The sequence below is a fragment of the Indicator indicator genome, chromosome 6 (genome assembly GCF_027791375.1).
Source record: "Indicator indicator isolate 239-I01 chromosome 6, UM_Iind_1.1, whole genome shotgun sequence".
NCBI lineage: Eukaryota > Metazoa > Chordata > Aves > Piciformes > Indicatoridae > Indicator > Indicator indicator.
The window spans coordinates 114,219-139,987 of NC_072015.1; the positions used below are offsets into that span (position 1 = coordinate 114,219).

Below are 25,769 nucleotides of genomic sequence, written 5' to 3' on the forward strand. Positions count from 1 at the left end.
TCTCCATGCCCCAGCCCCGAGGGGGCGGCGGCAGAGGCGAGCTCCGGTACCTCCGCTGCCAGCGCGGTTACCACGCCGGGGGCGGCGCGGCCCCAGCCCCCGGGGCGTGAAGGCGGGCGGAGAAAGGGGGGTTGGGGGGGAACACCAAGGGGGCCAGCAGCGGCCTGGGTAGCGGCGGGACCGCCGGACACCCTCCCGTCGCGCTGCCGGGTGGGTGGATGCCAAGCGCTGCCCCGCCGGCCGCCGCGCCGCCGCCGTCGTCGTCGCGGGACGCAGCCAGCAGGAGAGAGGGACCGGCGGCGGCCGCCCCGCAGCGCGGAGCCCGCCCGCTCGGCAGCACCATGAAGGCGGCGGAGGAAGGTAACGGACGGTGCGGCGGGGCGACGGGAGGGAGGGCGGGCGAGCGGGTGGGCCGGTGTCCCCCCGGTGTTTCCCCGGCGGCGGCGGCGGCCCGGAGCTCTGCCGGCGGCCGCTTGCCAATAGGTGTCTCCTGCGCCTCTCGCTTCGGAGCCGCTGCCGGTGACCGCTGCCGGTGCCAGCGCCAAGGGGTCCGGGCAGGGCGGAAGGCAGCGAGGCGGCTCGGGGGTCCCCTGCTCAGCCCTGGGTTTGGTTTGAGGGGGGAGGTCAGAATACACCCTGCAGGCCTTGAGGGAAAAGGGGAGCCCCCGAAAACCAGCGGCGTCCCGGCCGGGGCTGTGGGCTCCCTGCCGCCGCCGACCCGGCTCCGGAGGGCAGCGCTCGCCCCGGGCCCCGGCGCTCTGTCGCGACTCGTTTCGGTGTCCCGCGGTAACCTCTGCCGCGGAAAGCGCACAGCGGCGAAGTTTTTCGGCGAGAGGCGGTGGGCACGGAGCTCGGGAAGCGCTCCGCGGGCAACTGCCCGGCTCGCTGATGCCAGGGGCAGCCTGGGGCTTGAGGCTGGCACCGGCCGCGGACCCTCCTTGTGCCAGTCGCGACATTTTTGTCCCGCCGGAGCATCGTTCCCCGGCACCGCTCTGCCCACCGGCCAAGCTTTGGCCAGCCTCGCCATTCCCTGACGGAGCCTTTGCACCGCCGTGCCCGGCGGGGAGACCCTCGCAGCCCCCGCCCCCCTCCGGTTGGCATCCCCGTGCCCGGCAGGCCGGCCGGGCGCTCGGGACTCGAACGTATTTATTTTTTAATTTATTTTTAACAGATGTTTTCACCCCCGGGGGTCCGTCGCAGCTGACAGGATCCTGCCAAGGCGAAAGCCGTGACTGCGGCTCCTCCGCTTTTGAGGCACGCAAGCACCTTTTTGGGTGAAAGTTAATTAGGTTTTTGGATGAGAGTTAATTAGGTTTTTATTAAATGGAGTCGGCCCGGGCGCCGCTGACACGCACGGAGCTGCGAGGGCTGCAGGCTCGGCGTTTCCTGGGCTTCAGGAGTCGTAAAAATGAACGGCCAGGGGCAGGTGGCACCGCCGGAGCCCCTCTGGTTTGACCCAAAAATCGTCACTTTGTGAGAACCCGAACCCCTCATTCCCGTGGCGTTCCCGGTGCCGCCGTTAAGACGTCTTCAAGCCCTCACTCAAGGCTCTCCTCCCTCCCTGTTGATGTCTTTTGTAAGGGACTGAGAAAATGAGGCCAGCCAGAAAGTGTGACCCAATCCAGGAAACACGTCGGGGAGCCCTGTGAGTCAGGAACTGAGGTGCCCCTTAAGTGCCAAGCTACAACAATCAAAGCAAATCCTGTCCCTTGCCCAGTCTAGGAAGGAACCCAGGCCGAGTGCCCTGGTGGCAGGGCCCTTGCTTCTCTGCTCTGGGTGACAGCAGGGTGCAGAGTTTGGTGCCCCAGAGATGGGTGGCATAGCCCCTGTTCTCCACCCACCTGCTGGGCACCTTGTTAGGCAAGGGGAGTGGGCACAACTCAGGTTAACTCCAGGGGAGGCTCCCCCAGCAGTGTGGCTGTTGGGTGGGTGGGTACCCAGTGGCAGGGGGACAGCCTCGCTGATGCCTTGCTCCCTCCTGCCCAGTTTCACAGCACTGGTTTGAACTGGGTTGCTGACTGGCACACTGCCGCTTTCCCATCCTCACACGTGGCATTGCTTTGGTTTTACCTCCTGGCACACGCATCTGCTCCCTCTCCAAGAGAGAAGGCTGCCAACCGTTGGCAGTGCCAATATTGCAGCGGCAGACCCAGCCAGCCCCAAACAGCTTGGGACAATTCACCCTTCCCACAGGTGCCAGGCCTGGTGGAGGCCAAGGAGTGAGAACCAAGGGGTACTGGGAGGGGGGGGGGGGTTCTCCCCCATGGAGGAGATGGGGAGCAGGCAGCAGCAGCCTGGCACAGAGGGGTGGCAGGGGGGTGAGCATGGTGACAGCAAGAGGCTGTCCTGCTGTAGGCCTGGGGTGCCAGGCTCTGCTCTCAGGGCACAGGCAGTGGCACATGCAAGAGCACAGCAGGTCTTGTGAGAGCACAGTAGGTCCTGTGGGGGCATGAGGGTGCCATGAGGGTGCAGTGGGATGTGTGAGGGCGCAGTGGGATGTGTGATGGCACAGTGGGATGTGTGAGGGTGCAGTGGCTCTTGTGAGGGTACAGCAGGACATGCGAGGGTCCAGTGAGTCCCTGGTCCTTTCATCCCCTCTCCCAGGCTGAGCCAGGCTGCTCCTGGCCTGCTCTGGCATCCTGGGGCGAGCACAGCCCCAGCCAGCCCCAGCCAGAGTGGTTCTGCTGCTGCCAAGGCCTTTTGCACACTGGGGTGACTCAGCCTCGGCGCTTCGGGGAAGCTGCTGCGAGCAGGGGGCCCGAGGGCAGCCCCCTCACCTCTGCCCCAAAGCAGATCTCGTCTGCGTCCCCCTCTGCCCCCTCGGGGCCAAAGCCCAGCCAGGGGTGTCCGTTCGGGCTGCCGCTGCCCGCTGGCTCTTGCCAGAGCCGGGACCGCAGCGCGGCTCGCCCCGTCGAGGGGAGGAAAAAGCATCCCGGGCTCTGATGGAAAAAAACCCCGGTGTTTTCCTGGCACTGCGCAGCGGAGAGTTGAGCCGGCAGCCTGGAAAATTGGTATTCCCTGAGTTTTGTATAAGGCAGTGCAGCCTTTCCATCCCCGCCGAATCCCGGCCCGGGGCAGTTGCGGGGCGGGCGGAAGCACAGCCGCTGGGCCGGGAGCTGCCCTGCCTGCCCCGCGATGCAAACGGGACGGAAGGGCTGGAGAAGAGATGCTTGGAATCATCTGACAGGGGACGCCAGGAAGCAGAGGATTCTCCTGCGTCGGGCAAGTTTCAGAGTCAGCTTTGCCAGGGTGCAGGGCCAGCTCATTTCAGCCCCGCTGTGGCCTAGAAGGGTCGAAGCCTCATCCCTGGAGGTTTTTAAGGCCAGGCTGGATGTGGCTGTGAGCAACCTGATCTGGTGTGAGGTGTCCCTGCCCATGGCAGGGGAGCTGGAACTGGATGATTCTTGAGGTCCCTCCCAAGCCTAACAATTCTATGATTCTAAGGGTCGGACCCGATGGTGCTTTGGGTCCCTTCCAAGCCGGCAGTCTGGGGTTCGCTGGAAAGGGTCTCACGTGTTGGCTGCGGGTTGATTTTTAACCCCTACCAGGCAGGAAAAGTGGCAGGCGGGGGGAGCACCGTGCCCACCGCACAGCACCCCGGGGACCTTTCTGTGCCCTGCACCCCGAGGCAAAGCCGGTGGCGTCCCGTGTGGCGCTTGGCACTAGTGGGTGCTGCGCGGGAGGCAAATCAATAAGACAGGAAGGCGAAGCCGACGTGGCGTGGTGCTGGGGGACGCGGGGAGGGGAGGGGGGAACACCCTCGGAAGAAGCCCTGGGAGCTCTCAGCGAAGAGGGGGCCGCGCCGATGGTCCCAAAGGAGTCCCCTCCCCACAAAGTCCCGCGGGGGCGGGAAGTGCCGCTCTTGCCGCCCTCATTGCGGCGGCGGCCTGGCACCTGTGCCAGTTAATTAGCGTGGGCGGCCGCCGGGGCAATGCCGCTGTCTGGCTATCCCCGGCCTCCCCATCCCACCCACGGCGAGCCGGGGAGCTGGCGCACCCCCCAGCCCCCCAATCCCCGGTGCCTGGACGCCCACGCTCGGGGGGGAGGGGTCTCCCCGCAGCGCGTAAGCTGCAGAGCCCGGGGCAGCGGCGGAGCGCGGGCACCGAGCTTGTTTGCATAGACCCGGAAACATCAACAGCGGCGGGGAGGAGGGCGGAGGGCGGATCAGAGGCGGCGGCACCGAGATAGGCCGCCCGTCGGGGCCGGGCTCACGTTACCGCCCCAGCCGCCGCCGTCGTCTTGTGCCTCGCCGGGACTTGGGCGCAGCTGCGGCCACCGCTGCCCGGGGGGAACTCGGCCCGGCCCGGCCCAGCCCGGCCCGCTAGCAGCAGGTGTCCGGGCGCGACGGGGCAGGCTGGACGGGGCGGGCGGCGGAGGTGGCGGCCGCAGAAGCCATGACCGGCGTGGAGGCCGAGCAGGAGTTTGACTTTGATTTCCTCTTCGAGTTCAAGCACAGCGATGAGGGCGGCGGTGGAGGAGGAGGTGGGTGGCAGCCGGGGCACCCCCGGGGGGTTGCTGGCGGCGGGGATGCGGCGGGGAGCTCGCCGCGGAGCAGCGCCGTTCGGGACAGGGCAAAAGGTGGCCGGGAGCCGGCCCCGCCGTGACGGGAAGCGGCGAGAGGGAGGGAAACACTGCCCTGGCAGCAGCCGGGTCCGGGTTTTGTGAAGGCTGGGGATTGCTCGAGCTCCTCCAGCCCAAGCGGTGCCTGCCCGGCCGAGCTGTGCCCTCCCTGCAGGTCCCTGGCACAGCCCTCGCTGCCGGCAGATCCTCCGAGGGGACGAGCAGGGCTTTGGTTCGTGCCCGTTACAGGGCTGGGTCAGTTCAAAAGCCACTCGTTTGCCCACCATGAGCTGCATCTCGTTAGGCTGAGGGTTAATTTGGAGGTCACCCAGGAATCAAATCTATGGGGCTGAATTTATTGTGGGTCACAGCATGCCCAGCTCTGGTGTCTGGCTCCAGCTGCCTGCCTTTATCACTTTTCACAATAGCTGAGGCAGAAGTGAGGCCAAAAAAAGTGTGGAATTGACCCAGAGAAAGTTGTTCCATGGTAGGAGGTTGGCTGCTGGTAGCTGCTCACCATAAAAGCTCTCCTCTGAGCAGATGGTTTCATGCATCCTCGGATTAAGGTTGGCACCGACTCTGTGCTTCATCTTCTGCCTTTACCTTGAGGCAGGGTCCACAGACCCTTGCCTGCAGCCCCTTGCTGCATAGCTCGTCCTGCCAGGGTGCAGTGAAGGTGTGGTGCTCCCCTGGCTTATGCTCTCTGGAACACTGTCAGCATCCAAACCCTTGTTAGGAGCTCCTCAGGTTTTATTTTTTTTAACTAAAAGCATTTTTCAGCGTTTCACCCCAAGCTTTGGACAGCTGGAAAGTGGCCTCGGCAAACTGAGCGTCCAGGTGGTAGTGAGGGAAGTCCCCAGCTCCAACAGGCAGCTTGGGAAGAGTGAATTGAAACACAGAGCTGGAGGTGGCTTAGTTTCCCTCATGTGAGCTGTCCCCCACCTGCTGGAAAGCTGCCGGCGTTTAGCATTTCCCTGTCGGGCAGCCGAGCAGCAGCTGGTGGTGCCCAGGTCTCGCTGGGGTCAGGCCCATTAGCAGCAGCAGCAGCAAGGAGTCAAACCTTTGCTCTGTGAAGTGAATCAGAGGGGAAGAGACAAAGAGGAGCCTGTTCGTGTTGTCCCCCCGGTGAAATGTAAGCTGTGGAGATGTGATCCACAAAGCAAGGGGTCCAGTTTCATGTCCTACTTACACCCCAGCCTGGGGGGCTGCTGGGGGAGAAGCCTTGCAGAGAGCTGCACTGCTGGGGTTTGGCTCCAGGGGTTCAAAGCTCTCACGGAGGTGCCTTGGTTAGGGGAGGTCCTCCATGGGTCATGGTGGTGGCAGTAGCTCCATCTTCAAGCATTGCCTTCACAGAATCAGAGAACAGTTTGGGTTGGAAGGGACCTTTAAAGGTCATCTCATTCCAACTAGCCTGCAGTCAGCAGAGGTATCTTCAACTTGATCAGGTTCCTCAGAGCCTGGTCCAACCTGACCTTGAATACTTCCAGGGATGGGGCTTCTACCACCTCCCTGGGCAGCCTAGCTCAGTGTTTCATTACCCTCAGTGTAAAATTTTCCTTAAATAACAATATTTGACTTAGGGTTTTGGGGCATGACTTCAATTCTACTGATTTGGGACCATTTCAAACCACAAGCAGGAAAAATGCCCCCAGCAGCTGTGCTGTGTGGTGCAGGTCCCTGCCTCTGCAGCCCACTTCCACCTTCCATCCCTCAGGGCTGGCAGTTAGCTTCTAGACATCTTCACCCTGGTGAGGAAACAGCAGCACATTCTGGGTACATCTGATGAGCATGGAGCAGGCTGTGCCAGGGGGGTTGCGGAGTCTCCCTCTGGAGATATTCCAAACCCACCTGGATGCATTCCTGCTCTGGGTGCTCCTGCTCTGGCAGGGGGGTTGGACTGGATGAGCTTTCAAGGTCCCTTCCAGCCTCTGGCATTCAGTGATTGGTGAGTCCAGAAGCCCTGGGGCAGGAAGTGCTGTTTCAGTAGCTGGAGCTGGTGGGGTTGAGCTCACAACTCAACTCACCTTGGTTCCTGTTCCTGCTCCTGGCTTTGGGGCTCCTCTGTTTGCTGGGCTGGCTTCTGGCCCTCTGCCTGCAAACCCAGCTGAGTGTCTTTGGAAGGCTTTGGGTCTTCCTCAGTGCTCCTCAGTGCTGGGTGCTGTGGTGTGAGCAGCTGTGGCACACCTTGCTTGTTTGTTTGTTTTTTTTTTCTTGGCCCTTTAAAAGTTGACCTTTTAAAAACCTGCATCGTGGCTCTAAAAGAGGCAACTCCTCGCCACGTGCATTGGGGGGGACCTGTTGCTTGGAGCTCTTGAGGCTCTCTTTTATAATTACTAATTAAAAAAAAAAAAAAAGAAACCTGAGTTGTCCATCCTGGGCTGAGGACTTTTACTGCCTCTTTGGCCTGGGCTGCAGATCTCCAGCAGGCTTCAGCGTTTCCAAGTTTCACTCTCATGTGGAGATTGCAGAGGGCTGCTGGGTTCCCAGTGCCCCTCTCACAGGTGCCAATTAGCCCTGCTGGGCTGTTCCTTTGCTTATTGATTTGATCTAATCCAAGATTTGCAGGCCCTGGTTCTGCTGCACCACCCTCTCTGCAAAGCCCACCTTGTTGGCACAGAGCTGGGGCAGCCTGTGGAGCCCACAGTCCCCTGCCCAGGGTGTCCAGCTGTCTGAGGGGGGAATGAGTGGAGGTGGTGCCCAGCTATGCCATGGCACCAGTGACATCCACACAGATGCCAGACCAGGATACTGTGGAAGAGCCGACCCACGGTCTGGGCAGCAGGCAGTGCCAGGGGCATCACCTTCTTCTGGAGCTGGAGGAGGGTTGGAGGCACTGGAAGACACTGCTGGGATCCTCTCCCCGTGCTGATTTCTGCCCCGGAGGAGGTCTCCCATGGGCACCTCGGGGGTGGTTTTCTGTTCCCCTGAAGAGTGAGAGGGAAGCAGCAGTGGCTGTAGGGAGGCTGAGTGGCATGGCCATGTGGCAGGGCAGCCACCACAGGGGCTAATTTTGGAAGGAGGGAAGGCTGATCTCCCCCACCCCCCGGCAGCCCTGTGCCTCCCTGCAGCAGGATTTTCCATGTACTGCCTCCGCAGCTCCTGCCCTGCCCCGGGGCTGGGCTGCAGCGGGAAGCTGTTCCTGGTGCCCCTGCCTCATCCCTGCCACTCTCCCCTGGCACACGGTGGCCACAAATGGGCAGGTCTGTGAGGGCAGGCTGCAGAGTGAGGCTCGGAAGGTGCTGCTCACCCTTCCTGCTTTACCTGGCTGGGCACAGAGCCGGGCAGGGCTGGTGTGGAGCCCTGACAGCACCTCCATTGTTTCCCAGTTTGCCCTGGAGGGGTTGGCATTGCAAAGGGGATCACGGCCAGGGTGACACCAGAGAGGGCTGAGCTGCTGAATGAGCAGGAGAGGAGCTGCTGGTAAACAAGAGCAGGAGAGGAGCTGCTGGGTGAGGAGCTCCCAGAGGCTCCCCGGCATCTGCAGGGCAGCTGGGCAGCAGGGTGTGTTGGGCTTCTCCAGCCTGTCATAGAATCACAGAACTGTCAGGGTTGGAAGGGACCTCAAGGCTCAGCCAGTCCCAACTCCTGTGCCATGGGCATGGACACCTCACACCACAGCAAGTTGCTCACAGCCACATCCAGCCTGGATGCAAAAACCTCCAGGGATGAGGCTTCCACCACCTCCCTGGGCAAACTCTGCCAGTCTCTCACCACCCTCATGGGGAAAAACTTCTTCCTAACATCCAATCTGAATCTCCCCATTTCTAGTTTGCTCCATTCCCTTTGGTCCTGTCCCCACCTGACACCCTCAAAAGTCCCTCCCCAGCTTTCTTGGAGCCCCCTTCATATCCTGGAAGGCCACCAGAAGGTCTCCTGGGAGCCTTCTCCTCTCCAGACTGCACAACCCCAACTCTCTCAGTCTGTCCTCAGAGCAGAGCAGCTCCAGCCCTCTGCTCATCCTCGTGGCCCTGCTCTGGACACCTTCCAGCCCCTCCAGATCCTTCCTGGAACACAGGCTCCAGCACTGGATACAGAGCTCCAGGTATGGTCTCAGCAGAGTGGAGCAGAGGGGAGAATCCCCTCCCTGGCCCTGCTGGCCACACTTCTCTTGCTGCAGCCCAGGCTCTGCTTGGCTCTCTGGGCTGCAAGCGCTCACTGCTGGCTCCTGCTGATCTTCTCCTCCACCAGCATCCCCAAGGCCTCTTCTTCAGGGCTGCTCTCCAGCCAGTCCCTGCCCAGCCTGTATTGGTGCCTGGCATTGCCCTGACCCAGCTGCAGGACCTTTCCCTTGGTCTTGTTGAACCTCCTGAGGTTGGCTTGGGCCCAGCTCTGCAGCCTGTCCAGCTCCCTCTGGATGGATCCCTTCCCTCCAGCTTGGTGTCAGCAGCACCACACAGCTTGGTGCTAAGGGAGCCTCAGGGCCACTGTCCATGGCACCAACGGAGATGTTAACCAAACCTGATCCCAGTATTGGTTTGGTCTGAGGAGTCTGAGGGACTCCACTTGTCCCTGGCCTGCACTTGGCCATGGACTCACTGACAGCCACTGTTATCCAGCCAGTTCTGTATCCACTGAGTTGTCCATCCATCAATCCCATGTTTTACCAGCTTGGAGCCCAGGATGTCCCTAGGGAAGGTGGCCACCAAAGGAGCTCATCTGGGGGAGTGCAGGGGACAAGCTTCCCATGGGGGTTCCCTCTGTGCTGCAGGGAAACACTGGAGAGGACCTCAGAGAGGGTTCTGCAAGCAGAGCTCAGGCTGCAGCTGGAGGCATCTCCAACCTGCTGAGAGGAACCTCAGGCTCCAAGCTGAGCAGCTCCTGGCCTTGATGGAAAGGTTTTGGTGTCTGTCCCCAGCCAGACAAGAGGTGGCGGCACTGGGGGGCTCTGGCCATGGGTGCTGGTGCTGTCCCTGCATCAGGCACAGGCTGCCCAGGCGGGTGCTGGAGTCACCATCCCTGGAGCTGTTCCAGAAATCTGTGGCCACGGCTCTTGGGGACAATGTCCCCATGGCGGTGTTGGGTCAGTGGTTGGACTGAAAGATCTCGGAGGGCTTTTCCACCTCAAACCATTCTGTGCTTTTATATCAGAAGGCACAGAGTGGATGGCTCCTGGCCCCACTACTGCTCAAAACACCAGAGCCACATTCCCCTTGGCTGAGGGCTGCCCATCTCCTGGCCTGTGGCCCTCCAGAATGGCAAAGACAGACAGGTGCAGCCCTGGCATGGGGGGGGGGGAGAGCTGGAGGTGTCCCTTCAGCAGCTCAGCAGTGAGGAAGTTCCACCTCAACAACAGAGAAAACTTTACTGTGAGGGTGAGGAGCCCTGGAGCAGGCTGCCCAGAGAGGTTGTAGAGTCTCCTCCTCCTCTGATCTTCAAGCCTCAACCTGGCTGTGTTCTGTGTGCCCTGCTCTGGGTGCCCCTGCTCTGGCAGAGGGCTTGGGCTGGATGATCTCTGGAGGTCCCTTCCAACCCTTCCCATTCTCTGGTATCCTACAGACCAGGCGTGGTGTGCTGGTCCTTGTAGTGCAGCAGGGCTGGAGGCACACAGAGGGCAGCTTCCTCCCCCTGAGCTGGGGCAGGCAGGCAGCTGGCACAAGCCTGGCTCTGAGCTCCCTGCCCTCCACCCTGAGTGTGCCACCCTGCTGGTGCCACCAGCACCGTGGTGCAGCTGGAGCTGTGCAGTGGGGAGGGGAGAGCCCTGTGTGGAGCTGCAGCTGTGGCGGAGCTGCCTCCAGATCCCTCACCTGGCCTCTGCCAGCTGGGCTGCAGGGTAAGTGGTCCCAGAAAGCAGAGCAGCAGGTCGGGAGGTCTGTCTGGTTCCAAGCTCCTCGTTAACTGGAACCAGTTGGAAAGTTGCTGTAATGGAAATCTGGGCTGAGAGTAATTCCTTCAGCAGGATGCAGCCAGCCCTGGGCTTTGCTGCAGTCTGACTCCACTTTTTTTTATTTTCCTGGGGTTTCTTTTTACTTTTTTGTTGTGTCCATTGGATTGTTTGGTGGGGTTTTTTTTGGGGGGGTGTGTGCTTTGGGGGTTTTGTTTGGTTGGTTTTGGTTTTTTTTGGTGTATCCCAACTTTTCAAGAAGGGAATGAAGCTGCCTTGCTAAAAGCACATCCCTGGAGCATCCTCTGCAGGCACTGGGCTTGATGAGCTTGGAGGGCTTTAAATGGTCCTGGGGAAGAGTTTTTGTAGTGCCAGGATGAGAGGCAATGGCTTGGAGCTGGGAGAGGGGAGATTGGGACTGGAGATGAGGAAGAAATTCTTGGCAGTGAGGGTGGGGAGACACTGGAACAGGTTGCCCAGGGAGGCTGTGGATTTCTATCCCTGGAGGTGTTCAAAGCCAGGCTGGATGAGATCTGGAGCAACCTGGTCTGGTGGGAGGTGTCCCTGCCCATGGCCAGGGGGTTGGAGGGGTTGGAACTGGAGGATCTTGAGGGTCCCTTCCAACACAATCCAGTCTAAGATCCTCCTGCAGCCCTCAGGCAGCTGTGAGCTGGGCTGCAGCCAGAGGAGTGTGGGCAGAGGGCAGCAGAGGGGATTCTGCCCCTGGGCTCTGCTCTGCTCACACCTCACCTCCAATCCTGTCTCCACAGGAAGGAGGCCACAGAGCTGCTGGAGAGAGGCCAGAGGAGGCCACAAAGATGCTGCAAGGGCTGGAGCAGCTCTGCTGGGAGCACAGGCTGAGGGAGCTGGGGGTGTGCAGCCTGCAGAGGAGAAGGCTCCAGGGGCACCTCAGAGCTGCCTGCCAGGACCTGAAGGCATCCTGCAGGAAGGGATTATGCAGAGGGACTTTTGCTGAGGGGGTCTGGAGCCAGGCCAAGGGGGAATGGTTTGGAGCTGAGGCAGAGCAGGGGGAGGCTGGAGCTGAGGCAGAAGTTCTGCAGTGCCAGGGGGGGTGAGACTCTGGCACAGGCTCTCTGTCCCCCTGGGACTCTGTCGGTGCAGCTCAGTCTCACCCCAGGTCTCTCTCTCTGCACAGCTCAGTCTCACCCCGGGTCTCTCTCTCGGCACAGCTCAGTCTCACCCCGGGTCTCTCTCTCTGCACAGCTCAGTCTCACCCCGGGTCTCTCTCTCGGCACAGCTCAGTCTCACCCCGGGTCTCTCTCTCGGCACAGCTCAGTCTCACCCCGGGCCTCTCTCTGCACAGCTCATTCTCACCCCGGGTCTCTCTCTCGGCACAGCTCAGTCTCACCCCGGGTCTCTCTCTCTGCACAGCTCATTCTCACCCCGGGTCTCTGTTTGCCTTGCAGAACACTACGGCTACTCCCCAGCCAACGTGGGTCCCGGCCTGCCTCTGACCGTGTCGCACCCGTCGCTGCCCGCCCCGTGCCACGGCCTGCAGACGCCCAACCCTCTCATCTCCGTGGTGCCCTCCTCGGCCACCCACGCCTCGGGCTACGGAGGGCACCTGGAGGGCGGCGGCGGAGGAGCCTCCGACTACTACCTGCCGCCGCCCCCCGCAGCCAGGCCCAACGGGGGCCCCCCGGCGCTGGAGAGCCCCCGGATCGAGATCACCTCCTACCTGGGGCTGCACCACGGCGGCGGCAGCCACTTCTTCCAGGAGGAGGTGGCGGAGGAGGCCCTGCCCGGCGCCAAGCGCTCGCCCTCCACCGCCACCCTCCACCTGCCCAACATGGAGGCCTACCGGGACCCCTCCTGCCTCAGCCCCGCCAGCAGCCTCTCCTCCCGCAGCTGCAACTCCGAGGCCTCCTCCTACGAGTCCAACTACTCCTACCCCTACGCCTCCCCCCAGACCTCCCCCTGGCAGTCCCCCTGCGTGTCCCCCAAGACCACCGAGGCGGAGGTGGAAGGCTATCCGCGGGGCATGGCGGCCTGCGGCCTGCTGGGCTCCCCGCGGCACTCTCCCTCCGCTTCCCCGCGGCCCAGCGTGACGGAGGAGAGCTGGCTGGGGGCGCGGGGCTCCTCCCGGCCCCCTTCCCCTTGCAACAAGAGGAAGCTGGGGCTCAACGGGCGCCAGGCCTCCTTCTCGCCGCACCGCTCGCCCACGCCGTCGCCGCAGGGCTCGCCACGGGTCAGCGTCACGGACGACACCTGGCTGGGGGTGGGCGGCGGCAGCCACTACGCCAGCTCGGCCATCGTGGCAGCCATCAACGCCCTCACCACCGACAGCACCCTGGACATGGGCGACGGCATCCCCCTGAAGGCCAGGAGGACGGGCCTGGAGCACGGCCCCGGCCTGGAGCACAGCCCCGGCCTGGAGCACGGCCCCGGCCTGGCCCTCAAGGCGGAGCCAGCGGCCGAGGAGCAGCAGGTCGCCGCTGCCGCCTCGGCCTCGCCCGCCGCGGACCTCTCTCCTGAAGACTTCTCCGGCTTCCAGCACATCAGGAAGGGCAACTTCTGCGAGCAGTACCTGGCCGTGCCCCAGCACCCCTACCAGTGGGCCAAGCCCAAGGCGCTGTCCCCAGCGTCCTACGTGAGGTGAGCAGCGCTGTGGGCACTTACATCATGGAACCAGAGAACTGTCAGGGCTGGAAGGGACCTCAGGGCTCAGCCAGTCCCAACCCCCTGCCATGGGCTGGGACACCTCACACTCCAGCAGGTTGCTCACAGCCACCTCCAGCCTGGCTGCAAAAACCTCCAGGGATGAGGCTTCCACCACCTCCCTGGGCAACCTCTGCCAGTCTTTCACCACCCTCATGGGGAAGAACTTCTTCCTAAAGTCCAATCTGAATCTCCCCAACCTCAGAGTCTTCCAAGCACAGAATCACAGAGTTACTGAGGCAGGAAAAGACCTCTGAGCTCATCAAGCCCAGCCTATGACCCAACACCACCACATCTGCTAAACCATGGCCACCAAATGCCACATCCAATTTTTTCTTAAAGACCTCCAGGGATGATGACTCCACCACCTCCCTGGGCAGTCCATTCCAGTGCCTAATTTCCCTTTCCATAAGGAATTGCTTCCTAACACCCAAACTAAACCTCCCCTGGTGCAGTTTCAGGCCATGCCCTCTTGTCTTGGCTCAAGCTGCCTGGGAGCAGAGCCTGACTACAGTTTCCTTTTAGGTAGTTGTAGAGAGAGTGAGGACATCCCCTCTAAGTCTCCTCCAAGCTCAACAACTCTAAGGTCCTTGACACCATCTTGACTGCCTGCTTGCTTCTCCTTCTGCACAGGGAGGGTGCCAGAGGCCTGGAGCAGGCTGCCCAGAGAGGTTGTGGAGTCTCCTTGTCTGGAGCCTTGGCAGCCCTGTCTGGATGTGTTGCTGTGTGCCCTGTGCTGGATTCTCTGGTCCTGCTCTGGCAGGGGCTTGGACTGGAAGATCTCCAGAGGACCCTTCCAACCCCTAACATCCTGTGACCTTGTGATCATCTCCAGAGGTCCATTCCAACCCCTAACATCCTCTGATCTGTGATCCTTCCCCTTCTTGCTTCTCCTTCTCACCACATCTGCTCATCCACTCATCCAAACCTGGTGCTGGTGTGATGTAGCCAAGAGCAAAGCCTTGGGAAGGGTCAGCCTAGCCCCAGCTGTGCCAGGCCCAGCAGCAGTAGCTGTGCCAGCCCGTTACCAGCTTTGCTAGCCCAGCACCAGCTTTACCAGTCCATCACCAGCTGTGCCAGGCCCAGCAGCATGACGCCCAGGCTCACCCAAAGAGCAGAGGTGCAGAGCCCAAGCCCCAGCTCCACCACCACCACCTCCTGTGTTTATCTCTCTCTTTTTTTTTTTTTCCTCAGTGTTTTGGTTTTTTTTCCACTGTCTGGGGCTGGTGCAAAGCTGTTTCCTGGCTTTAAAGGTGTTTCCACCTGATGTCATCCCTGGTGCAGGGGGGGCTGGTGGGAAGCTGCCCCCCTGCAGTGTGATTGCTGAGGTGGTGGCTGCCAACCAGAGGGGCATGGCCACGCTTCCTGCCAGCCACAGCAGCCCTGGGGTGCTCCGTGGGGGGTGCTGGGCAGGGACGTCAGCAGGGTCAGGACCCCTGCGGGGGCAGTGATGTTGTTTTGAGCCCTTCCCCACCCCTCCCTCTCCCCCAGGCTGGGACAGGGTCTGTCACACCAGAGCTGGGGTCCTTTGTTTCCCTTCCTGTCCTGTGACACATCTGCTCCCCTTCAAACGTGAGGGCTGCAGGGTGGCTTCCAGCAAACAGCTCCAGAGCCTCCCTCCCGGCCACCGGTTGGAGATAAGCAGAGCTGGTTGCCTCCTCTGCCTCTTCCTGCCTCGATGGGACAAATTCCATCACCAGACAGCGTGCCCCAGGCCTTTCCCTCCTGCTCCTGTGTCCCCACCTCTTTGGGGACACAACAGCTCTTGGCCAGAAGCCATCTCCCTTCCGGGGCTTGGAGGGTGGACATCAGTCTGGGAGGGAAGCTGCTGGCTGGGTGGTGCTGCTGACAGAGGTGATGGTTCCTATTTGTTGTGATCAAAGCTCAGCCTGCTCCTTGCTCCCAGGAGGACACTGAGGGGATGGAGCAGGGCCAGGGAAGGGCAACAGAGCTGGGGAAGGGTCTGGAGAGCAGGGCTGGGGAGGAGCAGCTGAGGGAGCTGTAGGTGTTCAGCCTGGAGGAGGCTGAGGGGAGACCTCATTGCTCTCTAAAACTCCCTGAGAGGAGGCTGCAGCCAGGTGAGGGTTGGGCTCTTCCTAATAACAAGTGATAGAAGGAGAGGAAATGGCCTCAAGTTGCACCAGGGCAGGCTTAGGTTGGAGAGGAGGAGAAATTTCTCTGCTGCAGGAGTGGTGAGGGACTGGCACAGGCAGCCCAGGGAGGTGGTGGAGTCCTCACCTCTGGAGGTGTTCCAGAAATGTGTGGCCGTGGCACCTGGAGACAGGGTTTGGTGGCCATGGAGGTGCTGGGCTGATGTTGGACTGGCTGAGCTCAGAGGTCATGGCCATGGCACTTGGGGACAGGGTTTGGTGGCCATGGTGGTGCTGGGCTGATGTTGGACTGGCTGAGCTCAGAGGTCATGGCCATGGCACTTGGGGACAGGGTTTGGTGGCCGTGGTGGTGCTGGGCTGATGTTGGACTGGCTGAGCTCAGAGGTCATGGCCATGGCACTTGGGGACAGGGTTTGGTGGCCATGGTGGGGTTGGCCTGCTGGCTGGACTGGATGATCTTGGAGGGCTTCTTCCAACCCAACCAATTCCCTGATTCTATGCTTGAGGCTTTTCAAGTCCCAGAGCAGGGGATTCATGGCCACCTTCACAGGAGCCCAGCCTTGCTCTGCCTCTACATTTTCCTGGTTGCTTACAAGGACTCTGAGCTTGGAGACTTTTCCCAGTCCTTAGTCTCTTCAGGGCAGGTCTGGGCCCATGCATACCCCTGAGGACTTCTGCTTGAGCTTCTACAGAATCACTAAGGTTAGAAAAGTCCTCTCAGATCATCAGCTCCAACGTTCTAGCCAACACCTCCATGGTCACTAGACCACAGAATCACTAAGGTTGGAAAAGACCTCCAAGATGATCAACTCCTACCTTCTACCCAACACCTCCAGCTCTTGAACTTGCATTAAATGTAGTGAAGTTTGCTGTGGGGGAAGAGCAAGGGTTGGGTGTATGGCATGAAGGAGGTCTGCCACCCAGAGAGGAGCTTCCAGGGACAGACACCCAGTTCCTGGTAGCTTTTGAAAGTTCCCTGCTGTATTTTCTTGACCACTTTAGGGTTTTGAACCGTTGGAGGCCACATTTGCTTGAGCTGCAGCCTCTCTTTCAACATCCCTGCATGTTCTTGGCCTCACAGGCACAGGGCTGGACATGTGGAGGTCGTAGTTTGCAGCCAGAGCAGGTGTGGCTGGCACCTGCCCACCCCTTGCAGGAGGACATTTGCTTTCTAGCTGCAGCAATGGACTTGGTTAGGGCTTTTCTGGTGCTTTTTTGGGGTTCCACTTCTGTGAGTGACAGCTCTGAACTCAGGCCTGCAAGAGTTGTGCACTCAGGCCCCAGGCCTTCAGACTGCCTTCCAAATTGGCATATTAAAGGCTGCTTTTGTCTTTTCTCCTTCTTTTCATGGATTTGGGACCTTCCAGATGCTCTCAACGTTGGGGGTTGTTGGTTTCTTGGTTGGCTTCTTTGGGTTTTGCCTTTGGTCTTTCTTTGGATGGTTTGGTTGGTCCTTTGGTTGCTTGGGGTCTTTGGTTGTTTGCTTGGCTGCTTGGGGGCTTGGTTGGTTTGGGGCTTGGTTGGTTGCTTGGGGTCTTTGGTTGCTTGGTTGGTTGCTTGGGGGCTTGGTTGGGGTCTCAGTTGGCTTGCTGGTTGGTTGGTTGGTTGGGGGAGGTCTCTTTGGGACTCTGGTTGGTTGGTTGTGGGACCATCAGCTTTGGGTGGTGTTGGGAGGTTGGACCATCAGCTTGGTGGTGTTGGGAGGTTGGACCATCAGCTTTGGGTGGTGTTGGGTGGTTGGACCATCAGCTTGGTGGTGTTGGGAGGTTGGACCATCAGCTTTGGGTGGTGTTGGGTGGTTGGACCATCAGCTTGGTGGTGTTGGGAGGTTGGACCATCACCTTGGTGGTGTTGGGTGGTTGGTCCATCAGCTTTGGGTGGTATTGGGTGGTTGGACCATAAGGCTCAAGGCTGCTTGGGAGCCTTTCCCAGTGAGCTGATTTTTGTCAGTTGGATGTGGTCCTTTCCACACTTTCTCCTGCCTGTTCTTCAGGTCATTCACTCATCCTTGTGAGCATCTTTCTCATGACCTCCCTTCTCCAGCTCCTTTGAGCACCATGTGGGTTGAAATCCAGGCTGGGGATGCCCCCTCCCTGGAGGTGTTCAAGGCCAGGTTGGATGAGGTCTAGGGAGAGGTGACCCTGGTCATGGCAGGAGGGTTGGAACTGGAGGATCTTCAAGGTCCCTTCCATCCCAACCCATTCCGTGATCCTGTGATCTTCAAGGTCCCTTCCATCCAAGCCCATTCCATGATCCTATGGTCTTCAAAGTCCCTTCCAACCCAAGCCACTCTAGGAGCAGGGAAGCTTCCCCAGCCACTTGTCTCTCCATCCCTCAGCAGCAGTGTCTGGTCCATTCCCTAAACCCCCAAATGCAGAATTCCAGAGGCAATCCCAGGTCTGGATGTGGCTTTTTGGGATGAAGAGTTGTTGTCTGGGAGCGATTCCAACCCTGCTGCAGGCCAGCAGAAGGCAGCCAGGCCTGGGGTGGGACACAGCAGCTCTGTGAGCAGCTCCCAGCCGGATTGCTCAACTGTCAGACAGGAAATGTGCAAATGGAGGGGAAAAAGGGAGCAAAAGCCTTGCCCAGAGCGGCTCAGAGGTGGAATGGGAAACAGGAAGGTTTGGTTTTCCCTGCCCACAGGCAGGCTGGGAGAGGCAGAGCCATGGGGGCTGCTGTCTTGCTCTTCCAAGAGACACCCAAGGGTGGATGGCAGGCAGGCAGCTGCTGGGATGGGAGGCACAGGTCAGGACTCACAAATAACTGCAGTCCTGTTTGCTCCTGCAGAACAGCTGGAGCACAGCTGGCACTGTGCTCACCACCCTGGCACTGCAGAACTTCTGCCTCAGCTCCAGCCTCCCCCTGCTCTGCCTCAGCTCCAAACCATTCCCCCTTGGCCTGGCTCCAGACCCCCTCAGCAAAAGTCCCTCTGCAGGATCCCTTCCTGCAGGATGCCTTCAGGTCCTGGCAGGCAGCTCTGAGGTGCCCCTGGAGCCTTCTCCTCTGCAGGCTGCACACCCCCAGCTCCCTCAGCCTGTGCTCCCAGCAGAGCTGCTCCAGCCCTTGCAGCATCTTTGTGGCCTCCTCTGACCTCTCTCAGGCAGCTCTGTGTCCTCTTCCTGCTGGGGACAGCAGTGCTAGGCATGGCTGGAGATGACTCCAAGCTCTTTGGTGCTTGGCCAGCCAGCAGGGTCAGTGCCTGTGTGAGAGCAGCAGTTGTGCTGACAGTTTCCCACTGCAGCCTAGGTATGGACAAAAATGTTTGCAGATCTCTTTTCCAGGTGGCTTTGGTCAAGAGGGCAGCTCAGGAGGTGTAGTGGTGATTGAAGGCCCAAGTACACAGCAGAGAGGCTCCAACACCTTTGCAGGGCTGAGCAGCAGTTCCTGGCACTGCTTCCTCGCTGTCTATGCTCCAGAGTGCTGCTGAAGCCTCTTCCTTTGCCTCTCTGTTGTTTTGCCTGCAGCTTGACAAATCCTCCTGCAGCAGGCAGCAGGCAGCCAGCCTGGCTAATCTGCTTTTGATTTAATCACCTCCTGGGCCTGGCCTGTGCAAAAATAAATCCCAATTCATCTGCCTTTTGGTCTGGTGGCTGTGGCATGGAGCTGCCACGGAGCCTGCTCTCCACAGCCTGGCACCAGGCTTGCTGGGTCACACTTGGGAGCAGCAGCATGGAGGAGACCTGCACCTACTATAGGATGGTCCAGGCTGGAAGGGAGCTCAGGGATCAGCTCCTCCAAGCTCCCCTCCATGCCCAGGGACACCTCTCAGCTACACTCAGCTGCTCAAGGCCTCATCCAGCCTGGCCTGGAGCACCCCCAGGCAGGAGGCTGCCACAGCCTCCCTGGGCAGCCTGTGCCAGAGTCTCACCTCCCTGGCACTGCAGAACTTCTGCCTCAGCTCCAGCCTCCCCCTGCTCTGCCTCAGCTCCAAACCATTCCCCCTTGGCCTGGCTCCAGACCCCCTCAGCAAAAGTCCCTCTGCAGGATCCCTTCCTGCAGGATGCCTTCAGGTCCTGGCAGGCAGCTCTGAGGTGCCCCTGGAGCCTTCTCCTCTGCAGGCTGCACACCCCCAGCTCCCTCAGCCTGTGCTCCCAGCAGAGCTGCTCCAGCCCTTGCAGCATCTTTGTGGCCTCCTCTGGCCTCTCTCCAGCAGCTCTGTGGCCTCCTCCTGCTGGGGCCAGGAAGGCTGGAGGCAGGACTGGAGGTGAGGTGTGAGCAGGGCAGAGCCCAGGGGCAGAATCCCCTCTGCTGTCCTCTGCCCACACTCCTCTGGCTGCAGTCCAGCCATGGCTGCCTCCTGGCCTTGAAATTCTGGTGGCACAGCAGGCAGGGGACAGGTTTCCAGCAGGAGGAAAGTCAGGTCTGAGGGAAACAGAGCCATAGGAAGACTGTGTGGGGACCTTTGATTGCTCTTCTTGACCTTTGTTTGGAGGCTCTCGTCCCCTCTGCCTGCTCCTGGCTGGCAGAGGTGGCTTGGGGCTCCCCATGCTGCTGAGGTTCACCTGTAGGTCTGGTTGCCCCCTTTGCTGGGGGACCCTTTCCCTGTGGTCAGCTATGGCTGCAGGAAATGAGGTGCAGGGGCAGATAAAGCCAGAGTAGGAAACACCTCTGGCAGCCCCAGCCCCTGCGTGCGCCCTCCGCTTCCTCCAACAGGAAAAGTGCCATTAGTTAGCAGGCTGGGATGGGGCAGGTGAGCTCCTGGGCTGGCACCATCCAGCGGGGGTTGATTGGGTGCCCCTGCGGCTCTGCCACACAGCTGGGGGGGGCTTGGAATGGGGACTGGGGGCTGCTGAATTTTGTCCTCAGGAGATGGAATTGGTTGTGGGGCTGCTGTTAGGAGTTGGTCATGGAATGGTGTTAGGAGTTGGTTATGGAATTGTGTTAGGAGTTGGTTATGGAATGGTGTTAGGAGTTGGTTATGGAATGGTGTTAGGGGTTGGCCATGGAATGGTGTTAGGAGTTGGTCATGGAATGGTGTTAAGGGTTGGTGATGGAATGGTGTTTGGGGTTGGCCATGGAATGGTGTTAGGAGTTGGTCATGGAATGGTGTTAGGGGTTGGTCATGGAATGGTGTTAGGGGTTGGTTATGGAATGGTGTTAGGGGTTGGTCATGGAATGGTGTTAGGAGTTGGTCATGGAATGGTGTTAGGGGTTGGCCATGGAATGGTGTTAGGAGTTGGTCATGGAATGGTGTTAGGGGTTGGTCATGGAATGGTGTTAGGGGTTGGTTATGGAATGGTGTTAGGATTTGGTTATGGAATGGTGTTAGGAGTTGGTTATGGTATGGTGTTAGGGGTTGGTCATGGAATGGTGTTAGGGGTTGGTTATGGAATGGTGTTAGAAGTTGGTTATGGAATAGTGTTAGGAGTTGGTCATGGAATGGTGTTAGGAGTTGGTCATGGAATGGTGTTTGGGGTTGGTCATGAATGGTGTTAGGAGTTGGCCATGGAATGGTGTTAGGGGTTGGCCATGGAATGGTATTAGGGGTTGGTCATGGAATGGTGTTAGGAGTTGGTCATGGAATGGTGTTAGGGGTTGGCCATGGAATGGTGTTAGGAGTTGGTCATGGAATGGTGTTAAGGGTTGGTCATGGAATGGTGTTTGGGGTTGGCCATGGAATGGTGTTAGGAGTTGGTCATGGAATGGTGTTAGGGGTTGGCCATGGAATGGTGTTAGGAGTTGGTTATGGAATGGTGTTAGGGGTTGGTCATGGAATGGTGTTAGGGGTTGGATATGGAATGGTGTTAGAAGCTGGTTATGGAATAGTGTTAGGAGTCGGTTATGGTATGGTGTTAGGGGTTGGTCATGGAATGGTGTTAGGGGTTGGTTATGGAATGGTGTTAGGATTTGGTTATGGAATGGTGATAGGAGTTGGTTATGGTATGGTGTTAGGGGTTGGTCATGGAATGGTGTTAGGGGTTGGTTATGGAATGGTGTTAGAAGTTGGTTATGGAATAGTGTTAGGAGTTGGTCATGGAATGGTGTTAGGAGTTGGTCATGGAATGGTGTTTGGGGTTGATCATGAATGGTGTTAGGAGTTGGCCATGGAATGGTGTTAGGAGTTGGTCATGGAATGGTGTTAGGAGTTGGTGATGGAATGGTGTTTGAGGTTGGTTATGGAATGGTGTTAGGAGTTGGTTATGGAATGGTGTTAAGGGTTGGTTATGGAATGGTGTTAGGAGTTGGTCATGGAATGGTGTTAGGGGTTGGTCATGGAGTGGTGTTAGGGGTTGGCCATGGAGTGGTGTTAGGGGTTGGCCATGGAATGGTGTTAGGGGTTGGCCATGGAGTGGTGTTAGGGGTTGGCCATGGAATGGTGTTAGGAATTGGTTATGGAATGGTGTTAGGAGTTGGTCATGGAATGGTGTTAGGAGTTGGTCATGGAATGGTGTTAGGGGTTGGCCATGGAATGGTGTTAGGAGTTGGTCATGGAATGGTGTTAAGGGTTGGTCATGGAATGGTGTTTGGGGTTGGCCATGGAATGGTGTTAGGAGTTGGTCATGGAATGGTGTTAGGGGTTGGCCATGGAATGGTGTTAGGAGTTGGTTATGGAATGGTGTTAGGGGTTGGTCATGGAATGGTGTTAGGGGTTGGATATGGAATGGTGTTAGAAGCTGGTTATGGAATAGTGTTAGGAGTTGGTTATGGTATGGTGTTAGGGGTTGGTCATGGAATGGTGTTAGGGGTTGGTTATGGAATGGTGTTAGGATTTGGTTATGGAATGGTGATAGGAGTTGGTTATGGTATGGTGTTAGGGGTTGGTCATGGAATGGTGTTAGGGGTTGGTTATGGAATGGTGTTAGAAGTTGGTTATGGAATAGTGTTAGGAGTTGGTCATGGAATGGTGTTAGGAGTTGGTCATGGAATGGTGTTTGGGGTTGATCATGAATGGTGTTAGGAGTTGGCCATGGAATGGTGTTAGGAGTTGGTCATGGAATGGTGTTAGGAGTTGGTGATGGAATGGTGTTTGAGGTTGGTTATGGAATGGTGTTAGGAGTTGGTTATGGAATGGTGTTAAGGGTTGGTTATGGAATGGTGTTAGGAGTTGGTTATGGAATGGTGTTAGGAGTTGGTCATGGAATGGTGTTAGGGGTTGGTCATGGAGTGGTGTTAGGGGTTGGCCATGGAGTGGTGTTAGGGGTTGGCCATGGAATGGTGTTAGGAATTGGTTATGGAATGGTGTTAGGAGTTGGTCATGGAATGGTATTAGGGGTTGGTTATGGAATGGTGTTAGGGGTTGGCCATGGAATGGTGTTAGGGGTTGGTTATGGAATGGTGTTAGGAATTGGTTATGGAATGGTGTTAGGAGTTGGTCATGGAATGGTATTAGGGGTTGGTTATGGAATGGTGTTAGGGGTTGGTTATGGAATGGTGTTAGGGGTTGGTTATGGAATAGTGTTAGGAGTTGGTTATGGAATGGTCTTAGGTTTGGCCATGGAATGGTGTTAGGAGTTGGTCATGGAATGGTGTTAGGGATTGGCCATGGGGCTGTTAGGAGTCCTAGAATTATGAGGAGTTAGTTGTGCAGTTATTGTTATTAGAGGTTATAGAATTCACAGAACTGTCTGGGCTGGAAGGGAGCTCAAGGCTCAGCCAGTCCCAACCCTCCTGCCATGGGCAGGGACACCTCACACCACAGCAGGTTGCTCACAGCCACCTCCAGCCTGGCTGCAGAAACCTCCAGGGATGAGGCTTCCACCACCTCCCTGGGCAACCTCTGCCAGTCTCTCACCACCCTCATAGGGAAGAATTTCTTCCTAACATCCAATCTGAATCTCCCCATTTCTAGTTTGCTCCATTCCCTTTGGTCCTGTCCCCACCTGACACCCTCAAAAGTCCCTCCCCAGCTTTCTTGGAGCCCCCTTCAGATCCTGGAAGGCCACCAGAAGGTCTCCCGGGAGCCTTCTCCTCTGCAGACTGCACAACCCCAACTCTCTCAGTCTGTCCTCAGAGCAGAGCAGCTCCAGCCCTCTGCTCATCCTCGTGGCCCTGCTCTGGACACCTTCCAGCCCCTCCAGATCCTTCCTGGAATAATATTAGGAATTGGTCATGGGACTGGGATTAATATTGGGAATTGGTTGTGGGGTTGGGATTGGTATTAACCATTGGTCGTGGGATTTGGATTGGTATTAGGAATTGGTTATGGGATTGGTATTAGTATTAGCCATAGGTCATGGGATTATTAGCAATTGGTTATGGAAGTTGGAATTGGTCATGGGATTAGTATAAGGAGCTGGTTATGGGTTTAGGGATTGGTTATGGGACTAGTATTAGAAATTGGTTATGGGATTAGGAATTAGTTATAGGATTAGTATAAGCAGTTGGTTATGGGATTTGGATTAGGAATTGGTTATTGAATTGGTATTAGCAATTTTTCATGGGATTATCAGCAATTGGTTATGGAATTACTATGACCAACTGGTTATGGAATTTTAGCAATTATTTATGGGATTTGGGTTGGCAGCTGGTTGTGGGATGGATTGACGGTTATGGGATGGATTGGCAGGTGGTTATGGGATGGATTGGCAGCTGGTTGTGGGATGGATTGGCAGCTGGTTGTGGGATGGATTGGCAATTGGTTATGGGATGGATTGGCAGGTGGTTATGGGATGGATTGGCAATTGGTTATAGGATGGATTGGCAGGTGGTTATGGGATGGATTGGCAGGTGGTTATGGGATGGATTGGCAGCTGGTTATGGGATGGATTGGCAATTGGTTATGGGATGGATTGGCAGGTGGTTATGGGATGGATTGGCAGCTGGTTATGGGATTGGCAGCTGGTTATGGGATGGATTGGCAGCTGGTTATGGGATGGATTGGCAGTTGGTCATGGGATTGGCAGGTGGTTATGGGATGGATTGGCAGCTGGTTATGGGATTTCAGTAATTATTTAGAGGGTTAGTATTAGCAATTAGTTCTGGAGTCAGTAATGACTTTCATGTCCCTTTCCAAACCCAAGCACAAAACCTCTCTCTCTTTCTGCTCCCAAGACCCTGAGATCTTGGCCAGCTGTGCCCTAACCTCTTGCCCTATTGCCTGCAGGTTGGACACCCCTGTGTCCCCAGCAGCACCAACCTTCCTCCTCTGCCCATCACCTGCTCACTTCCTCTGCCCTGCTGGTGGGGAGGTGCCTGTGCAGGGTGGTGGGGGCTGAGCTGCTCTGGCTGCTGGTTTCTGACAGGTTTTTTGTGTTCCTTTCCCTTGCAGCCCATCCCTGCCTGCCCTGGACTGGCAGCTGCCCTCTCACTCCGGCCCCTACGAGCTGCGCATCGAGGTGCAGCCCAAGTCCCACCACAGAGCTCACTACGAGACAGAAGGCAGCAGAGGGGCAGTGAAGGCATCAGCTGGGGGCCACCCCATCGTGCAGGTACCAAGCACAGAGCCTCTGGGCAGCACCTCTGCCTCTCCAGACCCCAAAATGCATGGGGGAACTGTTCCTGCCCTCAGACAGGGACAAAGGACAAGGGGCTGCTGGAGCAGGCCCAGAGGAGGACCACCAGGGTGATCAGAGGGGTGGGGAACCTGCCCTGTGGGGACAGTCTGGGAGAGGGGATGCTGTGCAGCCTGGAGAAGGCTCCAGACCTTGGAGCAGCCTTCCAATACCTGAAGGAGGCTGCAGGAGAGCTGGGGAGGGACTTTGGACAAGGGCTGGGAGTGCCAGGACAAGGGACAATGGCTTTGAGCTGGGAGAGGGGAGGTTGAGACTGGAAATGAGGAAGAAATTCTTTAGAGTGAGGGTGGGGAGAGGCTGTGGCTGCCTCCTGCCTGGAGGTGTTCAAGGCCAGGCTGGATGAGGCCTTGAGCAACCTGGGCTGGTGGGAGATGTCCCTGTCCATGGCAGGGGCTTGGAACTGGATGAGCTTGAAGGTCCCTTCCAACCCAACCCATTCTGTGAATCTATGAATCATCAGCTGGGGATGAGCCTCGAGGCAGGGAATTGTGCCAGGGGAGAGTTAGGTTGGAGATGAGGAAAAATTTCTTGGCTGCAAGAGTGGTCAGGGACTGGCACAGGCTGCCCAGGGAGGTGGTGGTGGAGTCCCCACCCCTGCAGGTGTGCAAGAAACTGTAGCTATGGCACTTGGGGCCAGGGTTAGGTGGCTATGGAGGAGTTGGGTTGATGGTTGGAGGATCTCAGAGAACTTCTCCAACCCAAACCACTCTGTGAGTTCTCAGCTGCTGGTGGGATTTGGTCAGAGCTGCACTCACAGCTCGGGCAGAGCTGGAGCAGAGCCCAGGGCTGGTGGCAGCCACTGCTGGGGTGCTCCTGATGCTTGGGTTCATGCCAGGGTGCATGCCAGGGGCTGTGTGCAGGGCAGGGAATGGTGCTGGGGAGCTGCTGGGTGTGGAATGGGAATGGTGCTGGGGAGCTGCAGGGCAGGGAATGGGAATAGTGCTGGAGAACTGCAGGGCAGGGAATGGTGCTTTGGGGAGGGGAATGGTGCTTTGGAGAGGGGAATGGTGCTTTGGGGAGGGGAATGATGCTTTGGGGAGGGGAATGGTGCTTTGGGGAGGGGAATGGTGCTTTTTGGGTGAGTGAGGAGGACTTTAAAAGTACTTGGAAGTAAATGAGAGGAGGAGGATGAGGAGGAAATTTGGG

General features: G+C 58.2%; 1 protein-coding gene across 1 annotated transcript in view; it reads left to right on the forward strand.

The window, feature by feature from the left end:
• Positions 1-4,394: 4,394 nt before the first annotated feature.
• The window catches only part of NFATC1 (nuclear factor of activated T cells 1), a 70,012-nt gene continuing 48,637 nt past the window's right edge, over positions 4,395-25,769 (forward strand). The window contains exons 1-4 of the mRNA XM_054381943.1: positions 4,395-4,470; positions 5,599-5,613; positions 11,809-12,997; positions 24,380-24,539. Coding sequence (XP_054237918.1) covers positions 4,395-4,470; positions 5,599-5,613; positions 11,809-12,997; positions 24,380-24,539 — 1,440 coding nt within the window. The remainder of the gene's footprint in view (positions 4,471-5,598; positions 5,614-11,808; positions 12,998-24,379; positions 24,540-25,769) is intronic.